Source organism: Pseudophryne corroboree, chromosome 5 (assembly GCF_028390025.1).
Source record: "Pseudophryne corroboree isolate aPseCor3 chromosome 5, aPseCor3.hap2, whole genome shotgun sequence".
NCBI lineage: Eukaryota > Metazoa > Chordata > Amphibia > Anura > Myobatrachidae > Pseudophryne > Pseudophryne corroboree.
The window spans coordinates 202179863-202200297 of record NC_086448.1 but is presented as its reverse complement, the minus strand read 5'-3'; the positions used below and the strand labels follow the sequence as shown (position 1 = coordinate 202200297).

Below are 20435 nucleotides of genomic sequence, written 5' to 3'. Positions count from 1 at the left end.
CCTTATCTGATTTTCCATTCGGACAGGGCGGAATTGAGGACTCGTCCTCAGTTTCTCCCTAAGGTGGTTTCAGCGTTTCACCTGAACCAACCTATTGTGGTGCCTGCGGCTACTAGGGACTTGGAGGACTCCAAGTTGCTAGACGTTGTCAGAGCCCTGAAAATATATATTTCCAGGATGGCTGGAGTCAGAAAATCTGACTCGCTGTTTATCCTGTATGCACCCAACAAGCTGGGTGCTCCTGCTTCTAAGCAGACTATTGCTCGTTGGATTTGTAGTACAATTCAGCTTGCACATTCTGTGGCAGGCCTGCCACAGCCAAAAATCTGTAAATGCCCACTCCACAAGGAAGATGGGCTCATCTTGGGCGGCTGCCCGAGGGGTCTCGGCTTTACAACTTTGCCGAGCAGCTACTTGGTCAGGAGCAAATACGTTTGTAAAATTCTACAAAATTGATACCCTGGCTGAGGAGGACCTGGAGTTCTCTCATTTGGTGTTGCAGAGTCATCCGCACTCTCCCGCCCGTTTGGGAGCTTTGGTATAATCCCCATGGTCCTTACGGAGTCCCCAGCATCCACTTAGGACGTTAGAGAAAATAAGAATTTACTTACCGATAATTCTATTTGTCGTAGTCCGTAGTGGATGCTGGGCGCCCATCCCAAGTGCGGATTGTCTGCAATACTGGTACATAGTTATTGTTACCAAAAAATCGGGTTATTGCTGTAGTGAGCCATCTTTTCTAGAGGCTCCTCTGTTATCATGCTGTTAACTGGGTTTAGATCACGAGTTGTACGGTGTGATTGGTGTGGCTGGTATGAGTCTTACCCGGGATTCAAAATCCTTCCTTATTGTGTACGCTCGTCCGGGCACAGTATCCTAACTGGGGCTTGGAGGAGGGTCATAGGGGGAGGAGCCAGTGCACACCAGGTAGTTCTAAAGCTTTACTTTTGTGCCCAGTCTCCTGCGGAGCCGCTATTCCCCATGGTCCTTACGGAGTCCCCAGCATCCACTACGGACTACGAGAAATAGAATTATCGGTAAGTAAATTCTTATTATACATATAATATATATATATAGCTAATTCTACACACACACACACACACACACACTAGGGATGGCCATCGAACATCCATGATTCAAAATCATTGATGGTTTATGGCCGATCAGGGCCGGTTCTTACCTTTGTAGCGCCCCGGGCAAAATATAGGGGCGTGGCTTCAAATGGGGGCGTGGTCACGACGCTGAAAGAAAAAATGAAATAAAAAAAAAGTATACTTACCATCCCCGTTCCTGATCCAGACCGCTGCAGACCCCCTCCGCCGGCGGCGCCGCTCTTCTCCTCTCCTCTCTTCGATCTATGGGAGAGACGTTATTACGTCTCTCCCATAGAACAGCATAGACACTAGAGGTCAATTATGACCCCTAGTGTCTGTGCCACTATGCTGTGCGGTGCGCGATGACGTCATCGCGCATCGCACAGCAAAGGTCCTCTACATGAAGGGAAACTAGACCGTAGCGTCTAGTTTCCCTTCATGGAGAGGACCTTTGCTGTGCGGTGCGCGATGACGTCATCGCGCACCGCACAACTAAGGTCTTCATGAAGGGAAACTAGACGCTACGCGTCTGGTTCCCTTCAAAGCGGGGGGGCACAGCAGGGCACTGCGGGGGGCACAGTGGCGGATCTTCCCCTGGTGCGGCGCCCTCCGGTAGGCGGCGCCCCGGGCAAAAGTACCGCTTGCCCGTGGCAAGAACCGCCACTGTGGCCGATGTAGAATACTTTTGCCATCGATGGTTTCCCTCCATCGATGGAAAGATATAAACAAATATATATATATATTTTTTTAATGTGGTGCTCAGATACAGAGCATTGCTCCACCCCCGACACGTGCAAAGCCCTGCCCCTGTATTCTGATTGGTACATGGGCCAGTCAGTGAAAAAGTAGGGATGACCATCGATGGTTATGCACTGCATAGTTGGCAGCCATCGATGGTTACTTTCCATATCGCCATGGCAACCAAACCGATGGCCATCCCTAACACACACACACACACACACACACACACACACACACTGCTTTCAACTAGTACAGTAACTTCTATATGTGGAAAAAACATTAAATACTTGGGGGGTGACAGGGTAAATTTAGCACATCTACGATCAGCTTCCCTGATATGCGGGGGTACGCCCAGCACAGGGCTAGTCCGCCCCGCATGTCAGGCCCTACCCTGTCGTACAAGTACAAAAGCATCGCACAGCGGCGATGCTTTTATACTTTAGAAGTAGCTGCCTACTAGCGCAGCTCCTGCGTGCTGGCAGGGAGCTACTTGTCGCTGCCAGGGTCGCAGCGGCTGCGTGTGATGTCACACAACCTGCGCGGCCCGCCCCCCTCAACGGTCCGAGCATGCTTGCATTGCCTGGACCTCACCCCTAAATGACGGCTAAGCGCCGCCGGCCTGCCCCCTCCCGCCCAGCGACCGCCTCTGCCTGTCAATCAGGCAGAGGCGATCGCTGGGCTACGACAGCCGTCGGCTGTCTGGCAAGCACCAGCGCACTGCGGCGCTGGCGCATGCGCACTTCTGACCTGATCGCTGCTGTGCGGGAGTGTGCGGAAAAACGCAGGCGTTACCAAGCGTTTTCAGGGAGGATGTCAGCTCCGGCTCCGATCAGCCTGTTCTCATTGCACTGGAGAAGTAAGTTCTAGGTTTCCCACAGACTGCATACACTGGAGTTTAGTAGCTCGGCGTACACATAGGATCGCACACTTGCACGCCAAATTTACACTCCCCCTGGAGGCAGCGACTATCTGATCGAAGGACAGCAAAATTAGCAGCCCAGCGATCAGATCTGAATTACCCCCAAGGTTCAAACACTTCAGTAAATATGTAGATTAGTTGTTTCAGAGTCTAGTAAATCTGCAACAATTAAACAAGGAGAAACCTTAAAAAAAAAAAGAATTCAATTCAGCGCCACAACACCTTTAACCAGCCTCCAAATACAGGAATAAACTTATTTTTTTGTGTGTCACTCACATATACACTGGGTACCAGCTATCGCTTAGGACATTAGGACTTACAGCACTAGCAGGTAACAGTTCGTATTCACGTGTATCCACCAGAGCAGTATGCTAGCTGGCCGAGCACTGGCTGATGCAGATGGTGGGGCTAGAAACGTCTATTATTACTTGTGAATCCGTATTCACGGGTCTTCGCCGTAGTGCCATTGGCGTATCTATAATGGGTGCAGGGTGTGCGGTGCACATGGTCCCATGGGTTCATGGTAACCTGCACCTATATCATTATATTTACCCCTCCGGAGTTCTGCAGCTGCCAGTGCAGCAGATACAATCGCTTTGGGAAAATGGTGCATTTTTCTGGTGATTTGCGCATGCGCAGTAGAAATGTCCCTGGGAACAAGGCATGGGTGCCATATTCCTGGAGACCTGCACATGTGCAGTAGACTTGGTTGCAAAACTAAAGTCTACATTGCTGCCAGAGAGTACGGATCCTCCACACTAGAGATGGCCATCGGTGGGTTAACCATCTGTGACCACCATTGATGGTACCATCAGTGGCTATTATTGATGGTATAAGACCATTCACAGGATAACCACCAATGGTCATCCCTCCTTTATGCAGAGCTGGCCCTAACCAATATGATGCTCTAGGCAAGATTTTGGATGGTACCCCCTAGCACCGCCGCTAGTTCCGCTTCTGACCGTGCACACCTTTCCCAGCACCATCGCCCCTCACCGATAGCAGTCCTCACTTTGGTACTCCTACCCCCTATATTTTAAATAAGAACAGTGGCACATTCGGCACACAGCCCAGAATGGGGCATGTTCTTGCTGGGAAGGGGCATGGCCACACAATGGTACCCCCAATTCAAATTACGCCACAGTAGTGCAACTTTATTCACATTTTATCATGCATTAGTGTCCCTTATTCACGTTACATCACACAGTAGTACCACTTTACATTATCTGCGTTACTCCATACAGCAGTGCCCCTTATTAAATTACATCACACTGAATTTCTCCTTTTTCACATTACACCACACCCTATTGCTCTTTATTCACATTAGACCACACAATAGTGCCCTTTCTATACGTTACGCAACACAGTAGAGCACCTTTTACACATAATACAACACAGTAATGCCCTTTACACATATGACTACATTATTAATGCATTTATACATATGACAAACATAATGCCACATATGCCGAGCACTATTGCACAACCAACCCACCCGCACATCAGTCACACGGCTGCTAACACTGTGATCTCTGCCACTGCTTGGATACAGATGTGTCCTCATAAATCTTGCCTCAATATGCCATAAAGTAGGAGATGCCTGACGTGAGTCAGCTTGCAGCTCTGCTAATGCCGGGCGCCTTTTTGCCGAAAATGCATCTTATTTGCATTGCTATTTGACTATTTGATGCACAAGCAGCTTCTGCTGATTAAAATGATATGAGGCATGGCTATATTCTGTGTGTGACTATTTCTGTATCTGCATACGAAATGCTACGTTACAGTGATTTCCAGGAATACACTGTGACTTCGCATTTCATATGCAGATCCAGCCGTAGTCACACACACAATATAGGGCCTAATTCAGACCTGATCGTAGCGGTAATTTTGTTAGTAAATGGGCAAAACCATGTGCACTGCAGGGTGAGCAGATATAACATGTACAGAGAGAGCTAGATTTGGGTGGGTTATATTGTTTCTGTGCAGGGTAAATACTGGCTGTTTTATTTTTACACTGCAATTTAGATTTCAGTTTGAACACACCCCATCCACATGTAACTCTCTTTGCACATGTTATATCTGCTCCCATGCAGTGCACATGGTTTTGCCCAACTGCTAACAAATTTGTTGCTGCGATCAACTCTGAATTACCCCCACTGGCATGCCGCATATCATTTTAATCAGCATAAACTGCTTGTGCCCATAGGCATTCCAAATGCCTTAGGCATTTGCCTAGTTTGCCTATGCTTAGGACCGTCCCTGCCTTTAGGACATGCTGAGCCATAGGGCTCACCAGGAAGATTCCTGGTAGGCCGATGTATCTGTGAGGCCTGTCTTGTGTGTTGTCATGTGACCCCCACCCCCCCACATGACAGGCAGCCCACCACACTCCGTATACTGCATTGTCCCCATTCATTCTGTTATTTTATCTCCGCATTACAGCAACTCTGCCATCCAGTGATACTGCCATGGCTACAGAGTATATTATACTTCTTCTGCTGTCGGGCCACTTCAAAAAATTTGACAGGGTCACTTTTAGTTCACAATCTGTCCCTAGACTCAGGCATAACTGCAGCAACAGTTACAAAGAAGGCCGTAATAGCGTACAATCAGGTCCTATGAGGAAGTATCCCGCCCCACAACAGACCCCACTCCTTCATCAGACCATGCCCAAATTGGGCTTGCTTCCATAAATTTCCCAGGCTGGTTTTCCATCCCAATCCGCCCCTGTGCTGGGCCACTGGCCAATCAAAACCGGGGGGTGGGACTTCATTGGAGCTAGGCTCCGTCTCCCTTCCTTAGGTTAAAGAAACACACACACACATTGAAGGGGGGGGGGGGGTGCTGCTGCTTGGGGTCACAGGGCTCCATACCATTGGTTTATCAGTTGTTAACCAGGTTTACCAACATCATTGGTCGATGGCCACCATCCCTACTGCACACAGGCCCTGTCCTCTCTTAAAACTCCTCTACGTAGTCCTGTCTGGCCAGGCACTGCTAGGTGCAGAAGCAAAGCTGGAGGCCGGTTAGTAGTCCCATCGTTGTTAATCGGCATAGCTGGTGGAGGTCCAGTCAGCAATCCAAATAACATGTTTGAATGTGATGTTTTAATATGAATGTTTAATTATGCAAAAAATAAATTCTAATAAATAAAACATTTATACTTATACTGGCCTAATTTGTTGCTCTAACAAGGTTGCACTAGTGTAGTTCCCCTTGTGTCCCTATTCAGTCACACAGCAGCATTGGCGATATGGGATGCAGTTGAGGTTGGGATCCCAGCGGTCAGGATACCGACTCCGGACAATGCTGCCAGCGGGAATGCTGGCCAACAGGGGCTATTCCCACTTGTGGGTGTCCACGGCTCCGTTGCGCTCCCCCCCCCCTCCATCGGCATTCTGACGCCCGGGATCCCGGGGTCAATATGCTGACCTCCGGGAATCCCCACCCCAACTCGGTGATATATAAAGTAACTGCTGTAACTACTGCACTGAGAGAATCCTGGTCTGTCACAGAAATACCCTTTTATCCTCCATGCCAGCCTTTTCTGCCCATGGAGACTTGGGTGGTACTTATATAGAGCAGAGCAAGTATGTAGTATCAGCAGCCCCAAACTTTTAATTCACCTGCCGCATTGTTTCACCAGCAAACAGAGACCCAGTTGCAAGAATCCTCGGCGCTGGCTTTGCCATTGTGGAGGGGGAAGACATGTCTATGCTGCGTCTGGTGGATAAAATGCATCAGAATGAGGATGAAAAGGCAGTAATCAAGATGAAGATTTTTCTACTGCTCCAGCAACTTGATATGCAGCTGATGAACAGCTCTTTAAAACACATTTCACAGTAAGTGCATTTACAAACTACAATATTTCCAGTCTATCATTTCAGCCCTCTCTCTTTTTTAATGAGCAACAACATCTGCTTTTTATGTGTTAGGAAAAAATAATGACGGGAAGGTGAAAGATATGAAAATCATTACATTTATTGATTTAAAAACATAGAAAGGCTACCCTAATTGAAGTGGAAAAAAGGTTGTTTTCCAACTCTTCTATGGGATGATAACTGTGTACATATGTTTTATATTTCTGGTTATGATATAAACTATTTTAGTTGACGTCCAGTCAATTGCCAGTTGCTAAAAAAAGAATCTATTTCCAGTTGTTAAATCAACACCACCAACTACATTTACTAAGTGTGTGCCACACAAGCCTAATGCGGCGATTCCATTTATTGGGACATCTTGTGGTTCGTGGCTTTGTAATAGAACATCTGATGCAGCAATCGGAGCCACTGTAGTTATCAGTGTCTTTAGATCATAAGTTGAATATAATTTCCACATTGGTTTGGCTACAACACCAGTCAGAATAACTTTACTCATAGCCAAGGACAGCATATCACTTTCTATTGCCAGAAAAGACCTCCTGTCTTCAGCAGATTAGGCGTATACCCACTTAATCAAATAATACGATTTTTCCTTTAGTATTTTGTGTAGTGTTGGCATCATGCATGAATGTAGCTATTTGTATACTCTTTATGTAAGTGCCTACAGTAAGTGAATCAGGACTGCGTGCCTGTCCACAGGGCCATCCATAACCGTTCCAGGTTCCCTGGCAATTTTTAAACTGTTCTTACCCAGGGTGGCAATAACTGGTCAGTTAAAAATAACTCGCTTTGGGAAACAATTCTATGTAAATTAAATTGTAGGTTCCCAGGGTAGCAATAACTGGTGGGTTAGAATGTTTCTCGCGTTATGAAACGTTTCTATATACATTAAATTATTGCAATATCATCTGTACCACTTCCCCGGACATGGCCCTTTCCTGCCTCACTATGGACTGCCCTGTATGTGCACTTCAGGATCTACTCTCTGATATAAGGGGATCCCTCCGTAACTAGAAGTGTGCCTAGGTGTGTGTCTGTCTTTACAAAATAATCAGGAAAGTAGGGCGATAGCGCAACTATTTTTATTACTTGCGATTTATTACTTTGCAAGCCTGGAACTGACACCATTAAAAGACCACCAGTTATGAGTTAATATAAAAGTCAAGCTGTTTTGTGCAAATGGAAATGACCGTCAACACCTTTGCACAGCAAGGAATGCCCCAGAGCTTGCTCTCATTTTAGTGATATTGCTCTGTAAAAGGCAATCTTAAGGCCCCCATAAATCAGCAATCACAAAATAACAATTTACAGATTTTTACTTCTTCTGAGACCCAGGCAGAACTAAACCCCACGCCCGCTGCAATCACACAGCCTAAGTAGAACCGGGCACCACCGCACTATTACAAAACCGGATCCTGCAAAGAGACCTCCATTAGCGGTGAGCATATTCCATCAACTTCAAGGAGGTGGAGCATAACGTTGCCTGCCATCCATATGATATTCTATTTTACTCTGACGTCCTAGTGGATGCTGGGAACTCCGTAAGGACCATGGGGAATAGACGGGCTCCGCAGGAGACTGGGCACTCGAAAGAAAAGATTAGGTACTATCTGGTGTGCACTGGCTCCTCCCTCTATGCCCCTCCTCCAGACCTCAGTTAGAATCTGTGCCCGGCCAGAGCTGGGTGCTCCTAGTGGGCTCTCCTGAGCTTACTAGTAAAGAAAGTATTTATTAGGTTTTTTTATTTTCAGTGAGCTTCTGCTGGCAACAGACTCACTGCTACGTGGAACTAAGGGGAGAGAAGCAAACCTACCTGCTTGCAGCTAGCTTGTGCTTCTTAGGCTACTGGACACCATTAGCTCCAGAGGGTTCGAACACAGGTACCTGTCTTCGATCGTCCGTTCCCGGAGCCGCGCCGCCGTCCCCCTCGCAGAGCCAGAAGAACAGAAGCTTGAAGACGACGAAATCGGCGGCAGAAGACTCCTGTCTTCATTTAAGGTAGCGCACAGCACCGCAGCTGTGCGCCATTGCTCCCAGCACACTTACACACTCCGGTCACTGTAGGGTGCAGGGCGCTGGGGGGGGGCGCCCTGGGCAGCAATTGAAGTACCTTTTGGCAATAAAAATACATATATACAGTCTGGCACTGTATATATGTAAAAAAACCCGCCATTTTTTTACACAGAAAGCGGGACAGAAGCCCGCCACTGAGGGGGCGGGGCCTTCTTCCTCAGCACACCAGCGCCATTTTCTCTTCACAGCTCCGCTGGAAGCAGCTCCCCAGGCTCTCCCCTGCAGTATCCAGGTACAAGAAGGGTAAAAAAGAGAGGGGGGGCACATAAATTTAGGCGCAAATAAAACATATAAGGCAGCTATTGGGTAATCACTTATTTTAAGTGAAAATCCCTGTGGTATATAGCGCTGTGGTGTGTGCTGGCATACTCTCTCTCTGTCTCCCCAAAGGACTTTGTGGGGTCCTGTCCTCAGTCTGAGCATTCCCTGTGTGTGTGCGGTGTGTCGGTACGGCTGTGTCGACATGTTTGATGAGGAGGGTTACGTGGAGGCGGAGCAAGGGCAGATAAGTGTGGGGTCGCCCCCGTCGGGGCCGACACCTGATTGGATGGATATGTGGAAGGTCTTAAACGACAATGTAAGCTCCTTACATAAAAGGTTTGATGACGCTGCAGCCTTGGGACAGCCGGGGTCTCAGTCCGCGCCTGCCCAGGCGACTCAGAAACCGTCAGGGGCTCATAAACGCCCTCTATCTCCGATGGTTGACACAGATGTCGACACGGAGTCCGACTCCAGTGTCGACGATGATGAGGCACATTTACAGTCTAAAATGACCAAGGCCATCCGATACATGATTATTGCAATGAAAGATGTATTACACATTTCTGAGATTAACCCTGTTAATACCAAGAGGGTTTATATGTTTGGGGAGAAAAAGCAGCCAGTGACTTTTCCCCCATCTGATGAATTAAATGAATTATGTGAAGAAGCGTGGAGTTCCCCTGATAAGAAAGTAGTGATTTCTAAGAGGTTACTGATGGCGTACCCTTTCCCGCCAACGGACAGGTTACGTTGGGAAACATCCCCTAGGGTGGACAAGGCGCTGACACGCTTATCTAAAAAGGTGTCCCTGCCGTCTCAGGATACGGCCGCCCTAAAGGAGCCTGCGGATAGAAAGCAGGAAGCTATCCTGAAGTCAGTGTATACACACTCTGGTACTCTACTGAGACCTGCTATTGCTTCAGCCTGGATGTGTAGTGCTGTAGCAGCATGGACAGATACTCTGTCAGACGACATAGATTCCCTCGACAGGGATACTGTTTTGCTAACCTGGGCCATATAAAAGACGTTGTCTTATATATGCGGGATGCTCAGAGGGACATTTGCCTGCTGGGCTCTAGAATTAATGCTATGTCCATTTCTGCCAGGAGGGTCTTATGGACTCGGCAATGGACAGGAGATGCTGATTCTAAAAAACACATGGCGGTTTTGCCTTATAAGGGTGAGGAATTGTTTGGGGACGGTCTATCGGACCTCGTGTCCACAGCGACAGCTGGAAAGTCGACTTTCTTGCCTCAGGTTTCCTCACAGCCTAAGAAAGCACCGTATTATCAAATGCAGTCCTTTCGTTCTCAGAAAGGCAAGAGGGTCAGGGGCGCATCCTTTCTTGCCAGAGGCAGGGGTAGAGGTAAGAAGCTGCACCATGCAGCCAGTTCCCAGGAACAAAAGTCCTCCCCTGCTTCCACTAAGTCCACCGCATGACGTTGGGGCTCCACAGGTGGAGCCAGGTGCGGTGGGGGCGTGTCTCCGAAACTTCAGCAACCAGTGGGTTCGCTCACAGGTGGATCTCTGGGCTGTACAAATTGTATCTCAGGGATACAAGCTGGAATTCGAAGCGACTCCCCCCCGCCGTTACCTCAAATCAGCCTTGCCAGCTTCCCCCATGGAAAGGGAGGTAGTACTGGCGGCAATTCACAAGCTGTACCTCCAGCAAGTGATTATCAGGGTCCCCCTCCTTCAACAGGGAAGGGGTTACTATTCCACAATGTTTGTGGTACCGAAACCGGACGGTTCGGTGTGACCCATTCTGAATTTAAAATCCTTGAACACTTATATAAAGAAATTTAAGTTCAAAATGGAATCGCTCAGAGCGGTTATTGCAAGCCTGTAAGAGGGGGATTTTATGGTGTCGCTGGACATCAAGGATGCTTACTTGCATGTCCCCATTTACCCACTTCACCAGGAGTACCTCAGGTTTGTGGTACAGGACTGTCATTACCAGTTCCAGACGTTGCCGTTTGGCCTGTCCACGGCACCGAGGATATTTACCAAGGTAATGGCCGAAATGATGATACTCCTTCGGAAGAAGGGAGTTATCGTTATCCCGTACTTGGACGATCTCCTCATAAAGGCGAGGTCCAGAGAGCAGTTGTTGATCAGCGTTGCAACAGCACGGCTGGATTCTGAATGTTCCAAAGTCGCAGCTGATTCCTACGACGCGTCTGCTTTTCCTGGGCATGATTCTGGACACAGAACAGAAGAAGGTGTTTCTCCCGGTGGAGAAGGCCCAGGAATTAGCATCTCTGGTCAGGGACCTCCTGAAACCAAAACAGGTATCGGTGCATCACTGCACGCGAGTCCTGGGAAAGATGGTGGCTTCATACGAAGCCATTCCCTTCGGCAGGTTCCATGCAAGGATCTTTCAGTGGGATCTGTTGGACAAGTGGTCCGGATCGCATCTTTAGATGCATCGGCTGATCACCCTGTCCCCAAGGGCCAGGGTGTCTCTTCTGTGGTGGCTGCAGAGTGCTCACCTTCTCGAGGGCCGCAGGTTCGGCATACAGGACTGGGTCCTGGTGACCACGGATGCAAGCCTCCGAGGATGGGGGGCAGTCACTCAGGGAAGAAACTTCCAAGGGCTGTGGTCAAGTCTGGATACTTCTCTACACATAAATATACTGGAACTAAGGGCCATTTACAATGGCCTGAGTCAAGCAGAGCCCCTGCTTCGAAACCGGCCAGTGCTGATTCAGTCAGACAACATCACGGCAGTCGCCCATGTAAACCGCCAGGGCGGCACAAGAAGCAGGATGGCAATGGCGGAAGCCACAAAGATTCTTCGGTGGGCGGAGAATCACGTGCAAGCACTGTCAGCAGTGTTCATTCCGGGAGTGGACAACTGGGAAGCAGACTTCCTCAGCAGACACAACCTCCACCCGGGAGAGTGGGGACTTCATCAAGAAGTCTTCACACAGATTGCAAAGCGATGGGAACTGCCACAGGTGGACATGATGGCGTCCCGCCTCAACAAAAAGCTAAAAAGATATTGCGCCAGGTCAAGGGACCCTCAGGCGATAGCTGTGGACGCCCTAGTGACACCGTGGGTGTACCAGTCAGTATATGTGTTTCCTCCTCTTCCTCTCATACCCAAGGTACTGAGAATACTAATCTTCGAGTTGCTGTAATTTACCGTCCACCTGGCATTTCCTCCAAATTCCTCGACAACTTTGCTTCCTGGTTACCTCACTTCCTCTCTTCTGACATTCCCTCCATTATTCTAGGTGATTTCAACATCCCTATCGATAACCCCACAAAATCACCTGCCTCTAAACTCCTTAACCTCACCTCTTCACTTGGTCTCTCCCAGTGGACCACCTCACCCTCCCATGTGAACGGGAGCTCACTGGATCTGGTTTTCACTCACCGCTGTGATATTTCTGATTTCTCCAATTCCCCTTTTCCCCTCTCTGACCACCACTTGCTCTCTTTTAACTTATCTATCTCTGCTTCCCCATCTCTCACTCCTAAGGCTACCACCACGAAGCGTAACATTGAGGCTATTGACACCTCATCCCTATCCTCCCTGTTTGACTCCCTTCTCTCTCCTCTTCTCTCTCTCACATGCCCTGGACAAGCCATATCCCTATACAATGCATCTCTTACTTCTGCCCTTGACTCTGTTGCTCCACCAACCACTATTCACCCTCGCAAATCAACACCTCAACCCTGGCACAACAAATGCACCAGATATCTACAAAAATGCTCACGTACTGCCGAGCGACAGTGGAGGAAATCACGCTCTAAAGCAGACTTCCTCCATTTCAAATCCATGCTCTCATCCTTCAGTACTGCCCTTTCCCTTGCTAAACAATCATACTTCAAAATCCTCATTTCTACCCAGTCTTCCAACCCCCGGCGCCTCTTTGCCACTGTTAACTCCCTCCTCTGCCCACCACCACCTCCTCTCCCTTCCTCATTGTCTGCTCTTGACTTTGCCACTTATTTCACATCCAAGATTGACTCCATACGTCAGGATATCACATCCCACCAGACCAGCAACCAGCCACCACCCATCCCTTGCCACCCCTCCCCTTCCCTCTTACCAACTCTGACATCTTTCTCCCATGTATCTGGTGAGGAAGTCATGGCCCTCATCCGTTCCCCCCCCCCCCCACAACCTCACCGCTCGACCCTATCCCCTCCCACCTCCTCCGCTACCTCTCTCCTTCTGCCTGTTCCCATCTTGCCCACCTTCTCAATCTCTCCCTTTCATCAGGCACTGTCCCCTCTGCCATCAAGCATGCTCTTGTCTCCCCTATTCTTAAAAAACCTACCCTTGATCCTAACACTCTCTCCAACTATCGACCCATCTCTCTCCTCCCCTTTGCCTCCAAACTTCTTGAGCGTATTGTCTATAATCGCCTCACTGCCTTCCTTTCCTCTCACTCACTGCTTGACCCATTCCAGTCTGGTTTCCGTTCTCTCCACTCCACTGAAACTGCCCTCACAAAAGTCTGCAATGACCTCCATGCAGCCAAATCTAAGGGCCACTACTCTCTGCTTATTCTTCTTGACCTCTCTGCTGCTTTTGACACTGTGGACCACCCTCTCCTTCTGCAAATCCTTCACTCTCTTGGTCTGCGTGATACTGCCCTCTCCTGGCTGTCCTCCTACCTCTCTGATCGTTCCTTCTCTGTCTCCTCTCATGATGCTATCTCCCCCCCACTTCCACTAACTGTTGGTGTCCCCCAAGGCTCTGTTCTTGGTCCTCTCCTTTTCTCTCTCTCTCTCTATACGTCCTCTTTAGGTGAACTCATTAGTTCTTTTAACTTCCAATACCACCTCTATGCTGATGACACTTAAATCTACCTCTCCTCCCCTGATCTCTCCACGGCTCTCCTCACTCGGACTTCAAACTGTCTTTCTGCTATCTCTTCCTGGATGTCTCAGCGCTTTCTTAAACTCAACATGTCTAAGACTGAGCTGATCATCTTCCCACCCTCCCGCACAGCCTCACCTCCCACAATCTCATTATCCATTGATAGCATGACTATCTCACCTAGCCCCCAAGTACGCTGTCTTGGCGTAATCCTTGACTCCTCCCTCTCCTTCAAACCACACATTCAGCACCTCTCACAAACCTGTCATTTTCATCTCAAAAACATTTCTAGAATCAGACCTTTTCTCACCCAGGATGCCACTAAGATCATTATTCACTCACTGATTATTTCCAGACTGGACTACTGTAATCTCCTCCTAACTGGCCTCCCTGACAATTACCTCTCTTCACTCCAATCTATCCTCAATGCTGCTGCCCGGCTCATCTTCCTCACCAAACGCACTACGTCTACCTCCCCTCTCCTACAGGCCCTCGACTGGCTTCCCTTCCCTTTCAGAATCCAATTCAAACTTCTCACACTCACTTACAAAGCTCTCACCCACTCCTCTCCCATCTACATCTCTGACCTTATCTCCCTTTACTCTCCCACCCGTCCTCTTCGCTCTGCTAATGCACGCCGACTCTCCTGTCTTCTGATTACTTCCTCCCACTCCTATCTCCAAGATTTTTCACGTGCTGCTCCCTTTCTCTGGAATTCTTTACCTCTCCCACTCAGACTCTCCACCTCTCTACAAAACTTCAAACGGGCTCTTAAGACCCATTTCTTTACCAAACCTAGCCAAATCTCAACCTAACCCTCTGTTCCATGCTCTCTATGTACCCCATCTGTGTCACCCCTGTCTGTCTACCCCTCCCCTTAGAATGTAAGCTCTCACGAGTAGGGCCCTCTTCCCTCATGTGCTTATACTTTTCTTACTTTAATAATCCTCAACTGCCCAGATCCCGCAGTTTTTTGGCCACCTGGAACTTATCTCTATGTTTACTGGTGTAGTTATGCTTAGTTGCCCTGTACTTGTCCTATATTGTCTTCAACTGTAAGTCACTGTTTTCCTGTTTTGATTATGTGCATATGCACTCTGTAATTGGGCGCTGCGGAACCCTTGTGGCGCCATATAAATAAAGGATAATAATAATAATAATAATAGTAAGAAAGAGAGGAATAAGAACAATACTCATTTTTCCGGATTGGCCAAGAAGGACTTGGTACCCGGAACTGCAAGAAATGCGCACAGAGGACCCATGGCCTCTGCCTCTCAGACAGGTCCTGCTGCAACAAGGGCCCTGTCTGTTCCAAGACTTACTGCGGCTGCGTTTGACGGCATGGCGGTTGAACGCCGGATCCTAGCAGAAAAAGGCATTCCGGATGAAGTTATTCCTACGCTGATAAAGGCTAGGAAGGACGTGACAGCAAAGCATTATCACCGTATATGGCGAAAATATGTTGCTTGGTGTGAGGGCAGGACGGCCCCTACAGAGGAATTCCAGCTGTGTCGATTCCTGCACTTCCTACAGTCAGGGGTGACTATGGGCCTAAAATTGGGGTCCATAAAGGTCCAGATTTCGGCCCTATCCATTTTCTTTCAAAATGAACTGGCTTCACTGCCTGAGGTTCAGACGTTTGTTAAAGGAGTGCTGCATAGTCAGCCCCCTTTTGTGCCACCAGTGGCACCCTGGGATCTTAACGTTGTGTTGGATTTCCTGAAATCCCACTGGTTTGAGCCACTTAAGACCGTGGAACTAAAGTATCTCACGTGGAAAGTGGTCATGCTGTTGGCCTTAGCATCGGCTAGGCGTGTGTCGGAATTGGCGGCATTGTCATGTAAAAGTCCATATCTGATCTTCCATATGGACAGGGCAGAATTGAGGACTCGTCCCCAATTTCTCCCAAAGGTGGTATCATCGTTTCATTTGAACCAACCTATTGTGGTGCCTGCGGCTACTCTGGACTTGGAGGACTCCAAGTTGCTGGACGTAGTCAGGGCTTTGAAAAATATATGTTTCCAGAACGGCTGGAGTCAGGAAGACTGACTCGCTGTTTATCCTGCATGCACCCATGCATGCACCCATGCAAACTATTGCTCGCTGGATCTGTAGCACGATTCAGCTGGCTCATTCTGCGGCTGGATTGCCGCATCCAAAATCAGTAAAAGCCCATTCCACAAGGAAGGTGGGCTCTTCTTGGGCGGCTGCCCGAGGGGTCTCGGCTTTACAGCTTTGCCTAGCGGCTACTTGGTCGGGTTCAAACACCTTTGCAAAGTTCTACAAGTTTGATACCCTGGCTGAGGAGGACCTTGTGTTTGCTCATTCGGTGCTGCAGAGTCATCCGCACTCTCCCGCCCGTTTGGGAGCTTTGGTATAATCCCCATGGTCCTTACGGAGTTCCCAGCATCCACTAGGACGTCAGAGAAAATAAGAATTTACTCACCGGTAATTCTATTTCTCGTAGTCCGTAGTGGATGCTGGGCGCCCGTCCCGAGTGCGGACTTTCTGCAATACGTGTATACAGTTATTGCTTAAATAAGGGTTATTGTTATGAGCCATCCGTGGAGTGAGGCTCAGTTGTTGTTCATACTGTTAACTGGGTAAGGTTATCACAAGTTGTACGGTGTGATTGGTGTGGCTGGTATGAGTCTTACCCTGGATTCCAAAAATCCTTTCCTTGTAATGTCAGCTCTTCCGGGCACAGTTTCCCTAACTGAGGTCTGGAGGAGGGGCATAGAGGGAGGAGCCAGTGCACACCAGATAGTACCTAATCTTTTCTTTAGAGTGCCCAGTCTCCTGCGGAGCCCGTCTATTCCCCATGGTCCTTACGGAGTTCCCAGCATCCACTACGGACTACGAGAAATAGAATTACCGGTGAGTAAATTCTTATTTTTCAAGTAAGTGCTTGTACCTACGGACAACTTCTTTAATATAACCTATGCATACTTACCTTTACTTATACCAAATTGACAGAGTTCTTATCTTAAGACCCAATGTCGGTGCCTCCACAGGTGTACATTTAGCAAACTTTACTCATTGTGCTTATTTAAACTTGTATTTTATATGTATTTTTACTATTTGCGAAACAATGAAATATTAATAATTGTATATGCTTTTTGCATCTCTTTTCTTTTTGCTACATTGTGTGTTAGATTTTTTTCCCATATTCCCCAATTCACCAATCTGCGCCCATACATACCGGATATTTTTCAGTGGTTTGCTGATAATTATCTACAAATACAGACCTACCAATCTTGAAATCTCATCCGTTTACTAGCAATTTACAGCAGTAGCGTAAGTTCATCCCAGTTGCCCGGAGGCAAATTTGGTGCTTCCCGTTAAAAAAATATATACAGGGACCATAGCCCGCATTTAATTAGCAGGGCTTCAGATTCGCTGTTTTCCAATGGCCAGTGGGTCAAGGTCAGACTCATGAGATTCAGACGTCTGCAGCATGAAGAATCCGCTTTCACCAGTGGGTCCCATCTCACAGACCAGCAGCAGCGGTGGGTGCGCCATTGCCTGATGCAGCACAGGCTGAGAGCATTATAAAAGGTGTTAGCAGGGCTCTTGGGACAGAGCCAATTAACTCTGCAGCAGCAACGTGTCGTGCAGAGCTTTGTTGGAAGAGCAGAGGTCACACTTGGATCCTGGTGTGAACCACACAGGTACTGCTGTATGTGCAGGTGCCCCTTGGAACCTGGAGGCAGGTTTCTCCATTGCCTAAGGGAGTTACACTTCTGATCTAAAGCCCCATTTGATCTGTAAAATCCAACATGTTGGACAACCTGATTTACCAATACCAATCACTTTTTAGTTGGAATCTGTGATCTGTGAACCCCATACTTTGCAGATTTATTTACACAATCATCAGCAAGACACCAAATTGTCCCAATTGATTGCTGATGTATGGAAACCTTATGTTTTTAACTACTCCACAGAACATGCAGCAGTGTGATAATACATTACTGTGCCCTCACTCTGCCCAGCGCTATCATCTTGCTCCACAAACAGTGGACCTTGTTGCAGGCAGAATTTGAAGCTCATGGTTGGTCCAAAGTGGGTTTTGCATTGCACCGTGGACACTACTGAAGTTGGCTTCCAGGCTTATGACACTCCCATGTCATCCCCACTTGACAGAACAGTTTGGTGCGTGGTTGCCATCCAGCTACGGCCCAAAAATGCCCCTTTCATGGAAACAGTTTTCAGATCAATCCGTCCACACAACCGATCTCTGTCCTTGTATCATGGCCGCAACTGGGGGCTAGGGGGGCATGTGACCCGAGTGCTGGATCAGAGGGGGTGCCAGGACAGTCACTTTAACCTCCCTAACACCCTCCCTCCCTCTGCGGCTGGGGCTGCAAGGTGCCTTTGCGCATTGCATTGAAGAAAATGAAAATAAACTACAGTTCCCAGCAGCCTTTGCAAGGGCTGTAGTTTACTTTCAGTTTATTCATTGCAATGTGTCTGGCTCCTTGCAACCGCAGCCTAGGGATGGACATCGGAAGCACAGCATCAATTGATAGCTGGGCTTCCGCCATCAAAACTTTCGATGCGATGGTAACTAACCATTGCATGACAAGAATTTGATAAAAAGAAGTATTCTTATGACTTGCACAAGTGCAAAAAAATACTGTTTGCGCATGCACAAAAGCAACTTGTGGCCGTTCCCGACGTTAAACAGCTGAATCCAGCTGTATTTTAACATCGGATGGCCATCACATCCACACCAAACGATGGCGGCTACCATCGGAAAGCCACCATCGAATGGTGAAAACACTAACATCGGAAGCAAAACAGCACCAGTAGCGCACTTCTCATTGCAGCCCTGCCCCCAAGGGTCTCATAGCAGTAATCATCAGCAAGAAGCTTGGTATTTCAATGATAAGAAAAAAGAACTATTCCGTGGGGCATCAAAATATCCCACAAGAGTGATCTTTTCTTCTCCTCCAAAATGTACTATTTACCCCGACTTTTGGGAGCACTACCAACTGAAAAGAATTGTTTTTCAATTCAGGAACACATAGCCTGTTATTATTGATCGTAAAAATTTTCTGGTTTATAATCTGTAATTCACATTTGAAAAATAGACATTGTGCAGAACTACGTCATAGTTTTGTAGACAAGAAATGGTTCTGCATACAGTATAATTCAGCAGAGTAAGTGCAGTACTATTGTTTCACCTTTTGCCAAGCTTAATAATTGGGAGTCTTGACACAATTTATAATCAGTTGGTGAGTTCTGTGCATGAGGATCATTACCTCATGTGACTCAACAAGGTTCTGTGTTTGAAATGCTAATTCTAGAACACACGGGGCAGTCCACTTTACAGTGAAGACAGATGTTCCAGGTCAGGATAATAATTGCTTTCTGGTTTTCATTTCAGAGAAGTACGTGTTACTCCCGCCGCAGTTAAGAATGAGATTGATCTGATTAGACGTTTCTGCAAAAATGAAGAAAAATCTGTGTTAAAGTCAATAGAATACACCTCAGGTTTTTACCTTTTTGTATTTAGTATTTGTAGTAATGTATTTTATTTGACAGACATATATTTAAAGATCACACTTCAAAAGTATTGTATATATTCTATTTGTAATGCGTTTAATCAGCACAAATTAGGTTCTTCTTTCATCATTTAATTTGTGGCACTCATTTATGTCTTTGTTGCTGTCCATAAAATGTCAGTAACTAAACTCTTCGTTGGCAACTTGATAAAGTTAAGAAATATCAGACATGCATTGCATATTTTCTGCTACTTTAACATCACTATGAATTCTTTGTAGATTATGAATTCTCAAATGGCTGTCGCACTCCGCCGTGGAGACAACTTCATGGGGAAATCTGCTATTTGATGGTTACACCACATGACACCAGTCCTTTCTGTGTGACATGTAGCACCACAGGTCCTTTCATAAACCAGGTAAGCAGAGTAGGGCCTCTATCCTACTTAAACAGCATTTATGACTTGTATACTCACCTTGCGCGGCATTCCTTTTATGTAGGGTAAAATGAAGGATAATGAGGACATTAACTATGACAGGCAAAGTGAAATTTATAAAGACCTCATAACTCTGTTGAAGGAAAAATCACCACATTTTGCTGAAAACATCACTAAGCAGGTATTGTATCTTCTGAAGCCATTTTTGTAACTTTTTGTGGTGTATTTTGGTACTGGTCTCGCCGCAGTTCAGAAGTATTGCTACTGTCGTCCATCACACGGGGACTTCCAAAAAAACGTTCTGAAAAGCAGCAATTGTATATTGGGCCTAATTCAGACCTGAAGGTAGCAGCAAATTTGTTAGCCGTTGGGCAAAACCATGTGCAGTGCAGAGGGGGGCAGATATAACATGTGCAGAGAGAGTTAGATTTGGGTGGGTTATTTTGTTTCTGTGCAGGGTAAATACTGGCTGCTTTATATATTTACACTGCAATTTAGATTTCAGTTTGAACACACCCCACCCAAATCTAACTCTTTCTGTACATGTTATATCTTCCCCCCCCTGCAGGTTTTGCCCTACTGCTAACAAATTTGCTGCTACGATCAGGGGGTAAATTTACTAAGATGGGAGTTCTATTTAAGATGGTATGTTGCCCATAGCAACCAATCAGATTTCAGGTATTATCTT

The 20435-nt window shown here is 47.3% G+C and overlaps 1 protein-coding gene across 4 annotated transcripts in view; it reads left to right on the top strand.

Annotated features, from left to right (window-relative positions):
• Positions 1 to 20435, top strand: part of ODAD2 (outer dynein arm docking complex subunit 2) — a 367969-nt gene that overhangs the window by 38590 nt on the left and 308944 nt on the right. For all 4 annotated transcript variants that reach the window (XM_063922013.1, XM_063922015.1, XM_063922014.1 and 1 more), the window contains exons 4-7: positions 6401 to 6596; positions 19196 to 19302; positions 19593 to 19729; positions 19812 to 19928. In XM_063922013.1, coding sequence (XP_063778083.1) covers positions 6401 to 6596; positions 19196 to 19302; positions 19593 to 19729; positions 19812 to 19928 — 557 coding nt within the window. The remainder of the gene's footprint in view (positions 1 to 6400; positions 6597 to 19195; positions 19303 to 19592; positions 19730 to 19811; positions 19929 to 20435) is intronic.